Source organism: Schistocerca americana, chromosome 3 (genome assembly GCF_021461395.2).
Source record: "Schistocerca americana isolate TAMUIC-IGC-003095 chromosome 3, iqSchAmer2.1, whole genome shotgun sequence".
Classification (NCBI taxonomy): domain Eukaryota; kingdom Metazoa; phylum Arthropoda; class Insecta; order Orthoptera; family Acrididae; genus Schistocerca; species Schistocerca americana.
Window position 1 is genome coordinate 894987737 of NC_060121.1, and position 12011 is coordinate 894999747.

The window sequence follows — 12011 nt, forward strand, 5'->3', positions numbered from 1 at the left end:
GGCGACCAGCTCAGCAGTGAAAACGCTGCAGCCAGCCGGCAATGAGTGTTGTTCGTAATGGTCCTCCAAAGTGAGAGTGTAACCGACATGACCAGCAACCATCAAACCGTCAGTGTAGACAACGCCAGAACCCTGATACGTGGCAAGGATGGAAAGAAAGCGGCGGCGGGAGGCCCTCAGGAGGGACTGAGTCCTTCGGGCCCTGTGCCAAATCGAGCCGAAGGCATGGGCGGATCACACACCACGGGGTGTACGCAGAGGGGCCCGGAAAAGAGGTGGAAGAGGGAAAACCTCAAGCCCGGAGAGAAGCTGTCTGACGCGAACTGCGATCGTACAACCCGACTGGGGCCAACGTTCTGGGAGATGGACAACAGACTGAGGGAACAGGAGGTGATAATTGGGATGCCCAGGCAAGCTACAAACGTGTGTAGCATAAGCAGCCAGTAAATATTGACGCCATAAGCGCAGTGGAGGGACACCTGTCTCCACAAGTATGCTGTTCACAGGGCTTGTCCGGAAAGCTCCAGTGGTAAGTCGGATCCCGCTGTGAAGGATGGGGTCCAGCACCCACAACGCAGAAGGGGATGCTAAACCATAAGCTAGGATCCCATAATCCAGATGGGACTGAATTAACGCCTGGTAGAGCTGTAAGAGGATAGACCGATTGGCTGCCCAGATGATGTGGCTTGAGCAACGCAGAGCATTAAGATGCCGCCAACACATCTATTTAAGCTGCTGAATATGAGGGAGCCAAGTCAACTAGGCATCAAGAGCCACACCAAAAAACTGATGCGTCTCCACCATAGCAAGAGGTTCGCCGTCAAGATAAAGCCATGGTCAGAGAGAAGAGTGCGTCGCCGGCAGAAATGCATAATGCAGGTCTTGGCAGCCGAAAACTGGAAGCCATGTGCTACAGCCCAAGACTGCGCCTTGCGGATATCGCCCTGCAGCTAACGTTCAGCAGCTGCAATGCCAATGGAGCTACAGTAGAGGCAGAAGTCGTCAGAATACAAGGAAGCTGAGACAGACGTTCCCACCACCGCGGCGAGCCCATTAATTGCAATTAAAAACAGGCATACACTTAAGACAGATCCCTGCGGTACCCCATTCTCTTGAACTCGGGGGGAACTGTGGGAGGCCGCAACTTGCACGCGGAAGGTACAATGGGACAGAAAATTTCGTATCAAAATTGGCAGCGGACCCCGAAGACCCCAACCATGAAGCGCAGAGAGGATGTGATGGCGCCATGTCGTATCGTACGCCTTCCACATGTCAAAAAAGACAGCGACGAGGCGCTAACGGCGGGCAAAGGCCGTACAGATGGCAGACTCCAGGCTCACCAGATTATCGGCGGCAGGGCGGCCCTTACGAAACCCATCCTGAGACGGAGCCAGAAGGCCCCGAGATTCGAGTACCCAACTCAACCGCCGGCTCACCATGCGTTCGAGCAACTTGCAAAGAACGTTGGTGAGGCTAATGGGGTGGTAGCTGTCCACCTCCAGTGGGTTCTTGCCAGTTTTCAAAACGGGGATTACGATGCTTTCTCGCCACTGCGACAGGAACTCACCCTCGACCCAGGTCTAGAAGGCGTCGCTGGCAGTCCGCCGAGAGGTGTTTGAGCATCTGACAGTGGATGCAATCTGGCCCGGGAACTGTATCAGGGCAAGTGGCTAGGGCACTTTGGAATTCCCACTCACTGAACAGAACATTGTAGGATTCAGGGTGGTGTGTGTGAAATGAAAGGCTCCGACGTTCCAACCGCTCTTTCAGGGAGCGGAAGGCCAGTGAGTAATATGCAGAAGCGGAACTCAGAGCAAAATGCTCTGCTAAGCGGTTTGCAATTATCTCAGAGTCAGTACAAACTGACGCTGAGAAGGGTCCGATAGCCATAGTGTCGCCTAATCTTGGCCCAAACCTATGATGGAGAGATATGGAGGCCAATGGTGGAGACATACCTTTCCCAGCACTCTTGCTTGTGTTGGGGAATGATGCGGTGGGCCCGCGCACGGAGCCATTTAAAGGCGATGAGGTGCTCTAATCAGGGGTGTCGCTTGTGATGCTGGAGCGCCTGCCGGCGATCTTTAATCGCCTCAGCGATCTCAGGCGACCACCAAGGTACAGTCCTCCGCCGAGGGGACCCAGAAGAACAGGGAATGGCAGATTCTGCGGCAGTAAGATGCCGGTGGTGACCAAGTGAACCACTGCATCAAGGGCGTCACTGGAAAGAGAACAAGTCCCAGTCAGCCCTATTCATAGACCATCTGCAAGGGCACCCAGAAGAGTGATGCTGTCGCAGTGACAGAAAGATCGGAAAGTGGTCTTACCACACAAGTCGTCATGCACACTCCATTGGGCAGACGGTAAGAGGCTAGGGCTGCAGATCGAATGGTCGATGGCTGAGTATGTGCCATGCTCCACACTTAAATGCGTGAAGGCACCATCATTTAAAAGGGAAAGGTCGAGCTGTGCCAATACATGCTCAACGGTGGTGCCTCGGCCTGTTGCCACTGTTCCACCCCACAGAGGGTTATGGGTGTTGAAGTCGCCCAGTAACAGAAAAGGTGGTGGCAGTTGGTCTGTCAGCGCAGCCAGGACATGCTGCAGGACATCACTATCTGCAGGCTGTTACTGCAGACAGTAACAGCCTGTGGCGTCCACACCTGAACAGCGACAGCCTCTAAAGCTGTTTGCAGAGGGACAGACTCGCTGTGAAGGGAGTGAAGGACATGGATGTAGACGCCACCAGCTGCCCGGTTCCTATAATAACCCCAATAGCCATGGAGGGCAGGGCTGTACATTGCTGGAACCCAAGTTTCTTGAAGAGCAATGCGGAGGAAAGGGTGAAGGTTGAGAAGTTGTCGGAGCTCAGCAAGATGATGGAAAAAACCACTGTAGTTCCACTGGAGGATGACATTATCCATGGCAGAGGAAGGAGTGAAGGGACCGGGGATGCGGATTACGCCACTTGGTCACCTGCCGCCACAAATTGAGTACCTGTGAAAGTGCTATCCATTGCATCGGAGGAACCGGCAGAGCTTGGAGGTTGCGGTGGGGTGGGTGCCACCGCCAGTTCCTTGGTCTTAGACGTCTTCTTCTTAGATTTCTCATGCTGCCCCTTGGGTTTCACTGGCTGGGAGGGCTTCACTGATTCAGTCTCCAGGATGGAGGAGGATTGCGAAGCTCTACAACCAGCTGGTTGTGGTCACTTATGCCACTGTCGGGCGTCAGCCTTCCCGCTTCCGGAAACCTGGGAAGGGAGGGACCCAAGGGACCCTTCGCAAGCAAGAGGAGCTGAAGAAGTTGGGCGCTTCTCCGGTTTAGAAGCAGGGACGGACGTCCCCGATAGATGGGAGGGGGGGGGGGAGGGTTGTTGCTCCCAAGGGAGATGGCGTAGGAGCAACAGGGGGGATAGTGCCCCCTACGGGAAAGGGGGCATGTGTTGTACGGTTCGGCGATCCGACTGGAATTCGCAGAACAGATTGGGCTAACATGGTTGTCGTTGCAGCGGCATATGAGGAAGTCATTTGCACAGGATGTAGCCTTTCATGTTTTCTCTTAGTTCAGTATAGGTCAGTCGGTCCAGGGTCTTATATTCCATGATTTTGCGCTCTTTCTGTAAGATCCTGCAGTCTGGCGAGCAAGGTGAATGATACTCTCCGCAGTTGACACAGATGGGAGGCGGGGCACATGGAGTATTGGGATGTGATGAGCGTCTGCAATCTCGACATGTGAGGCTGTAAGTACAGCGAGAAGATATATGGCCAAACTTCCAGCACTTAAAGCACCACATCGGGGGAGGGATATAGGGCTTGACATCACAGCGGTATCCCATCACCTTGACCTTCTCCGGTAATGTATCACCCTCGAAGGCCAAGTTGAAGGCACCGGTAGCAACCTGATTATCCTTCGGACCCCGATGAAAGCGCCGGACGAAATGAACACCTCGACGCTCTAAATTGGCGCGCAGCTCGTCATCAGACAGCAAAAGCAGGTCCCTATGGAAAATAATAGCTGGACCATACTTAAACTCTTATGTGGTGTGATGGTAACGTTAACATCCCCCAACTTGTCACTAGCAACTAACCTTCGTGACTGGGCAGAGGATGCCATTTTTATCACAACTGACCCAGAGCGCATTTTGGACAAGCCCTCCACCTCCCCAAACTTGTCCTCTAAATGCTCTACGAAGAATTCAGGGTTGTCGACATGAATGACACCCCATCAGCTCTCATACAAACTAGGAACAGGGCGAATAAGTGACACTGTCATCCTGAGACTTACGCTCCTCCCACGGTGTGGCCAGCGAGGGTAACGTTTTGGGAGCCCGAGCGTTAAATTGAGCCCGAGAACGCTTAGAGACTGCTGGCGGCTGGCCACCAGCGAGAGATGATGTACCACGCTTCATTGTGGGACATTCGCATTGATGCCACCTACTCCAACCAAGGGCCCTCCCCACAGGCACCACCCAGCCTCAACAAGGGCCACCTGGCAGGATGGCCATTGCCTAGAGTCCTGATACTGGGGAGTTAACGGCGCAGACATCAGCAGAGCGATCCCTGTGTTGTCAGGGGGCTACAACCAACGGGGTACATGGCGGCCCCACCAAAACGGACAACAATTCATTGAACTGTGGATGAAGCCCGACCAACAGGCACTATATGCATTGATCGAAAATGGTAGTGCATTTAGAATGGCTAGTTTCTAGCTGAAATCTAGATCTGCCAATAAAAAATTGAAGAAGGACGACTGATAGCTGAAATATATTATTTGCAAGTCAATATAACAATTGTTGAGTGCAGCAGCCTTCCGAATGGAAGGTAACCTGATGAAAATTTTCTTGAGACTGAGAAGCTTATGTCCAAGAATCAGCATTATTTTAGGAAGCATCGCTTGTTAGAGACTCAGTTTGTCCTTTTCTCACATGATATACTGCGAACTATAAATGAAGGACAACAGGAAGCTTCCACATTTTTAAATTTTCATTTCAGCATTTGATACGGTGCCCATTGGACGCTGCTAACGAAGCTATGAGCATATGGAATAAGCTTATAGATATGAGAGCGGCTATAAGACTTCTTAAGTAACAGATGTCAGTATGTTGTCCTCGACGCTGAGTGTTCATCAGAGACAAGGGTATCGTGAGCAGTGCCCCAGGGAAGTCTGATAGGACCGCTGTTGTTCTCTATATACATAAATGATTTGTGAGACACGGCGGGCAGCAGTCTGCGTTTTTTTACTGATGTTGCTGAGGTGTACGGTAAGGTGTCGACGCTGAGTGAGTGTAGGAAAATATAAGACGACTTAGACAAAATTTCTAGCTGTAAATGTGGAAAAATGTAAGTTAATGCGGATGAGTAGGAGGAACAGACCTGAAATATTCGGTTACAGCATTACTAGTGTCCTGTCTCACACAGTCAAGTCGTTTAAATATCTGGAGTAACGTTGTAAAGCGATATGAAATGGAACGATCTTGTAAGGATTGTGTTAGAAAAGGCGAATGGTGGACTTCGGTTTATTTGCAGAATTTTAGGAAATTGTTGTTCACTTTTAGAGGAGAGAGCATATGGGACGCTCGTGCGACCTATTCTCGAGTACTGCTAGAGTATGTGGGATACGTTTCAGGTCGGATTGAAGGAGGACATCGAAGTAATTCAGAGGCAGGCTGCCAGATTTGATACAGGTAGGTTCGAACAACACGTAAGTGTTACAGAAATGCTTCGGAAACACAAATGGGAATCCCTGAAAGGAATTCTTGGACAACCCATGAGACATTGCATTTCACTGACGACAGGGTGAAACATAAATATGCAGCAATTGAAGCAGCCATAAATGACTATTGAAGTCTAAAAAAAGAGCAAGTGGAAACTGGCAAGGAAGCGAAGTCTATAGGAGAAGTGCAAAACTGTGGAAACAAAGTTTGATTATGAGAAGGATAGATGCAGCCTATAAGAAATTTAAAGAGGCCTTTGAAGAGAAGAGGAGTAGTTGCACGATTATTAAGTTTCCAGATCATAGCGAGCACTTAGAAAAAAGGTAATTTTGAAACTTGAAGAAATACATAGAAGAGCTACAAAAAGCAAACAAACTTGAAGACAAGTTGCAGAAAAAGAAGAAGTAAATGAGGATGAGCTGGGAGATATGGTACAGTGAGAAAAATTTGACAAAGGACCTAACTCGATACAAGGCGCATGGAGTAGCCCCCGTTCCCTCTGAATTAGTGAGATACTTTGGAGAAAATACCATAAGAAACCTACTCCATCTGAAATGGAAGGAATATGAGAGAATGTTAACGAACCATCTTTTTAATGTCTCACTGGGTGTACGCTACAACCCTGTTTCACTCCCTTCACAAACGCAGCATACCTTTCATGTCCTTCTCCTTACATAACTGCAGGCTGATTGATGTACAACTTGTGGGACACTTTCGCGCCATCTTTTTTATGCCTGTTAACTTCTCAGTACCAATCAGTGTATTCTAAACAACTTTGTGAGATACAAGCCCTAAAACCATCTTCTAAGATATAGCATAGTATGGTCCTTTGTGTTCACACACTTCTGCAGAACAGAAATTGATCTTCCCCAAAGTTGACTTCTAGTAGTTTCTCCATCTGTGAATAATTCCTGACAGCATTTTTCAACTATGACACATTAAACTTTCAAGATTTTAAACATGGCTGCAACAGCAACTGTTGAATTTCTTCACGATAAAGGATGACAGCCAAAAACAGTTGCAGGATATAAAAATTTATTAAAATTTCTTGACCAAGGTTTCGGTACATATAAATATACCTTCATCAGAAGTAAAAAATCTGAAATTACATCATGCGATGGAGATTAATAAAACAATTATGCCAAAGGCGTCGTCAATAATTGAGACATCTTCTCCATTTGTACAACATGACTATGGGCACTCTTGTCTCGATAGTTCATAGGCGAAGTAATGGTGCTAAACTGTTCGCTTTGACCCTGTGCCCATAGTCATGTTGTACAAATGGAGAAGATGTCTCAATTATTGACGACGCCATTGGCATAATTGTTTTATTAATCTCCATTACATGATGTAATTTCAGATTTTTTACTTCTGATGAAGGTATATTTATATGTACCGAAACCTTGGTCAAGATATTTTAATAAATTTTTATCCTGCAACTGTTTTTGGCTGTCATCCTTTATAGTGCACACATTAAACTGGCGGCTCGGTTGTATTTACACCTATCAGCATCTATTTCTTTGGAACAGAGGTTACTAAAACCTTCTTGAAGTCTGAGGGTATTTCGACTGTTGCATTTGTCTTTCATACAAAGTGGAATAGTTTTGTCACTGATAGCTCTCCCAAAAATTTCAATGATTCTGAGCGAATATCATCTACCCCAGTGGATTCTTTCGACAAAGGTCTTCCACAGCACTTTCAAATACTTCTCACACTATCATATCAAACTTCTCATCCTCATTAACTTCTTCTCTTGCTGTAATATTGTCTTCAAGTTCGTTTTCCTTATATGTGTATTCATTCCACCTTCCAACCCTCTCTTCATAGCTTAGTACAGCCTAGCCATATGGGCCCATTACACTTACACATGTGTTTCTGTTTTCTCCAAAAATCTCTATTTATCTACACAATGAAAAGTCGTGCATCCTTCTACAGTCTTGAATGTCTTGTCCAGCAATTGCTGCTTTTTTTTAGAGGTTTGTTTTTCCTGTTGTCTACTTCACTCACTGCATGTTTATGTTTTCCTCTTCGTCAATTAGATTCAGTATGTAATGAGTTATCGAAGGATTTTTGTTGGTCCTGTTTCTCTGCCTATTTGATTCTCTGCTGCCTTCAATATTTCATTGTTCAAAATTCATTTTTGATTCAATATGTGCTCAAAATTCGCTTTCAGCGACACAGTTAATTACGCAAACACACAAAAAGAAACGTTTGCAACGTTTGTAATAATAATAATGAATTTATGTTTCGTAGTTTCTAGTGCACGGGTTCGACTTCCTTCGTATTGACGTGATGTGTTGCTGGGTCTCATTCATAGCTGCGTCCAAAGGGCTGCTTGAGTTGGTTTCGGAATCTTTGTGTTACCATTGTTTATCCTACCTGAAATCTTCTGGTGTCTCCACGTAAGCAATGCAATTTTATGATGTTTAAACCAAGTATTAGCGACGATTATATTGTATACATGATTACACCAGTAGACTGTCCCTCTCATTTCTCGACCACAGCGCCGTACAGTATGCGTTTGAGCAGCTAATTCCCTCTTCAGGTGCGCGAGGTGCTGCGCTGGCTGCACCGGGCGCAGCCAGAGTCCTCACTGCGGCCCTACTTGCAGCGGCTCTTCCTCACCTCCAGCCGCAACGCCTGGCTGCTGCCACAGTGGCGCCGCCGGTGTGCTGAGCTGGAACGACGCTCGCTCCGCACCTTCTGTGCACAGGTATGTCGTCTCACCTAGGGTCATTGGTCGGCTGTCTTTAGTCCTTCTGTGCTGTGATGTGTTATTGAAGAGCTTTGTTGTAGCTATGACAGCACCATCATGTGACATCCAAAAAGTTATTGACTTGTTGAATCATTGTTACTAACACCTGCAACCTTTCAAACCTCTATCCTCTCCACTAGCACTCTCCGAAACACCACAAGTTACACTCCAAAACTGCTGAAAATCTCCAAAACGTTATTATTCTTAAAGGAAAACAAATTCCACATCGACAATTCCTCTTATTGCCCCAACAGTGTTTAACAAAGTCTTTGACTCTGCCCTGTCCCAATTCTCCCAGTGTATCCATTAACTTCTGAACCAGAGGCTACGTCTTACTGATGACCAATGCAGTGTCTGTCCCCGACTTCTCCTCTCATGACCATCTCATGTATGCCACTCGCCTCCTATCCCACCACCTTAACAACAAAAATTCAACGATTGTTGGACCCCTATACCTTGAGAAAATCAATGTGTGTGGCATTATGGTCTCTCTTTCAAAAACTCCAAAACTACACAGCACCAATTAACTATATCTATTTTATTACAGTATTTCTGCTCAGTCAACCATTCATTGTGGCTATCAAATACACCAGTGCCCGTATTTTCCACCCTATTGCAGAAAAGTGCCAAGGTGCAGCATTCATTCCGCTCCTACATATCTATTGTACTTCTGATATTCCAGTTTCACTTCCTCTAGTACACTGATGACATCGCTTTTTCTAGCCCTCTGCCTTACTTTACAGAGTCCCAACTGTCCATCCAGGTCCATTACAACCAGTTCAGCTGCAGGTGCAATCAATAGCTTCTGATGATCATTCATTACGAATCCCAGCAATATTTACAATTTGAGCCATCAGTAGCTTTCACATTATTAATTTTACTTAACTATTTACAACTGTCCAATCCAGTTCACTAACAAACTAAAACCCTTGCCCTAATACTCGACCAGCAACTAACATGGAAACCCCATCTACTAAGCAACCAAGAAAGAGCTTCGAATAAAGACAACTACCGAGGGGCCAGATGTGAGCACCGAACCCATCCACTATCTTAAACAACCATGATTTTGTATCATTCCATGTAGGCTTTCACGGCCGGCGTCTTTATCAGTAAACTCTTCCGGGCTAAGTTGCCGTGGTCGATCTGTAGAACTTCTTCTCCCTGACGTTTCGTTCTCAACTACGGAGAGCATCTTCCGAGGTGAGTCGACGACTCAGTAGTCTGAACTATCTTCACCTACCACAGTACGCGGACAGCTTATTTGTTCCGCTAACGTTCTATCATTCTTTCCAAGTCCTTGAGCACTGTACATTCCATCGCGCATTCTGCATCTGCTTAACTTCCCCCATATGCAACCTTTACCGTATCACAATAGTCACACCCCTCCTCGCTGAGATCGAACACTTGCACATACCCCAGGCTATCCAGCTGTATCTAGAGTCAAACAACACAACTGTTTTTCTCTTTAGCATCCGAAGTTAGTGTGCTGCTGCGCCTAAACAAATGTATTGTTCCAATCCTACTCGTGTGGTTACTCCCTGCTCCATTTCCAAACTCCTCTCATACTCCACACCCTCTCTTCAGACAATGAAGTCCATTACAAAATTTCCTTCTGTTACCACCAATTTCTCATGCAAAACCTTGTCTCCCAACAACAACATTCGATTACACCCACACACTATCATCCTACTGAAATTGTAACCTCCCCTCTCCTTACTGTGACTGTAGATCAATTATTACATGGGGGAGCCTCAAATCTGTTGCATCTATACATAACAAATATTCACCAAAGTGTTGAGAGTGGTCTCATCCCATGTAAAAATGCGATATACTGACCACTGTGGGTCCCAAGGCTGTTAGTGGTTGGTGGGTGGCACAAGATAGAGGGGCGGCTGTCTTGGGGGTCTGTGTAGCCCACAATGTCAGACCCACTGGAGCTGGCCGTTGTGAAGCACTTAGCAGCCTCAGTAGAGTGTGTATGTGCAGCCGTTTTTTATATTGTGCTGGAATCTGCTGGAATACCACTTGGCATTTGTTTTATACAGCTGGTCTGAACCAGCATGTTATTCCATCAGTGTTGGAAGCAGTTACTGCCCATGCTTACTTCCTCTCAGACTATCGCCAATATTCGTCTAACCCCTCAACCCACACTGACAGTTCATTGTATATTACCTGGATTTGAAACAAACATCCACAGATGATACTCATCGGTCCCAACACATGCTCTCGTATCCGTTTTTACTAAAAGCGTTGTAGTGATTAGGAGGAAATCTGATGATGCCACAACTGTCTTTTAGTCCTAAAGTCATGGAATGAAACCTGTACACTTTCCAATCAAATGTATCCAAACGTCACTAAGTAATGTGGAGCTGACTGCTAGATGTCACGAGAGACGAACCCAGCAGTATGCGCTATAGCTGGAAGGAAAATGCATTTGTCAGTGGAGAAGTACTAACAGCAGAATGGTTCAGTCAGCAGAGCTCAGTGACTTCGAACATGGGCTAGTGGTTGGATGTCACCTGAGCGATATTTCAGCCCTTAAAATAATGATAAACCAAACTAAACTAAACTCCTCCCGAACAGGCCATGAAGGCCCAAAGGTACCGACAGGCTGTCGTGTCATCTTCATCTCACAGGCGTCACTAGATGCGGATATAAAGGGACATGTGGTCAACACACCACTCTCCCGGCCGTATGTCAGTTTCCGAGACCGGAGCAGCTACTTCTCAATCAAGTAGCTCCTCAGTTTGCCTCACAAGGGCTGAGTGCACCCCCTTGCCAACAGCGCTCAGCAGACCAGATGGTCACCCATCCAAGTGCTAGCCCAGCCCGACAGCGCTTAACGTCGTTGATCTGACAGGAACTGGTGGTACCACTGCGGCAAGGCCGCTACCCAAGTCAAATGTTAGTGACATGATGGTGAAGTGGGAACAGGAAGGGAGAACCAGGACTAAGTCAAGAGCAGGCAGACGTTACATACTGATAGACAGGGACCACCGAGCGTTGTGGGGGTGGTTGCACAAACTATCACGAGAGGAATCATTCATTCGTTCCAAAGTGCTACATGCAGCCCTGCTAGCACGATGACTGCGCACAGCGAGTTAAAAGGAGTGGGGCACAGCCATCAAACAGTTCCTTATAAACCAAACATTTCTGTAACTGATGCTAAGCTACACTTGTGGTCGTGTAAAGAGCGATGCCTCTGTACATTAAATGAGTAGAAACGACTGATTTATTGCACTTAAAAAGTGTTAAATGCAGGATATCGACACATTTTGTAACATTGTGTAGTGCATACAGCAGCGGAATAATTAGGAGAGGATGTTTGTATAAGCATGACAATGTACCTTCTCATAAGTGGACATCTGTGAGGCAGTGATTTGTGGACAGTAACATTCCTAAAGTGGACTAGCCTGCCCAGAGTCGAGACCTGAACGAACGGAACACCTTTGGGGTGAGCTAGAACGTCTTCTTTGCTTCAGTCACCTGTGTCACCAGTGTCCAAAAAACTCTGGTTTGGGCTCCTGAGGAACAATGGGCTACTAT

At 46.9% G+C, this 12011-nt stretch overlaps 1 protein-coding gene across 1 annotated transcript in view; it reads left to right on the plus strand.

Annotated features, from left to right (window-relative positions):
* The window catches only part of LOC124606480, a 358898-nt gene that overhangs the window by 275151 nt on the left and 71736 nt on the right, over positions 1–12011 (plus strand). The window contains exon 11 of the mRNA XM_047138463.1: positions 8256–8423. Coding sequence (XP_046994419.1) covers positions 8256–8423 — 168 coding nt within the window. The remainder of the gene's footprint in view (positions 1–8255; positions 8424–12011) is intronic.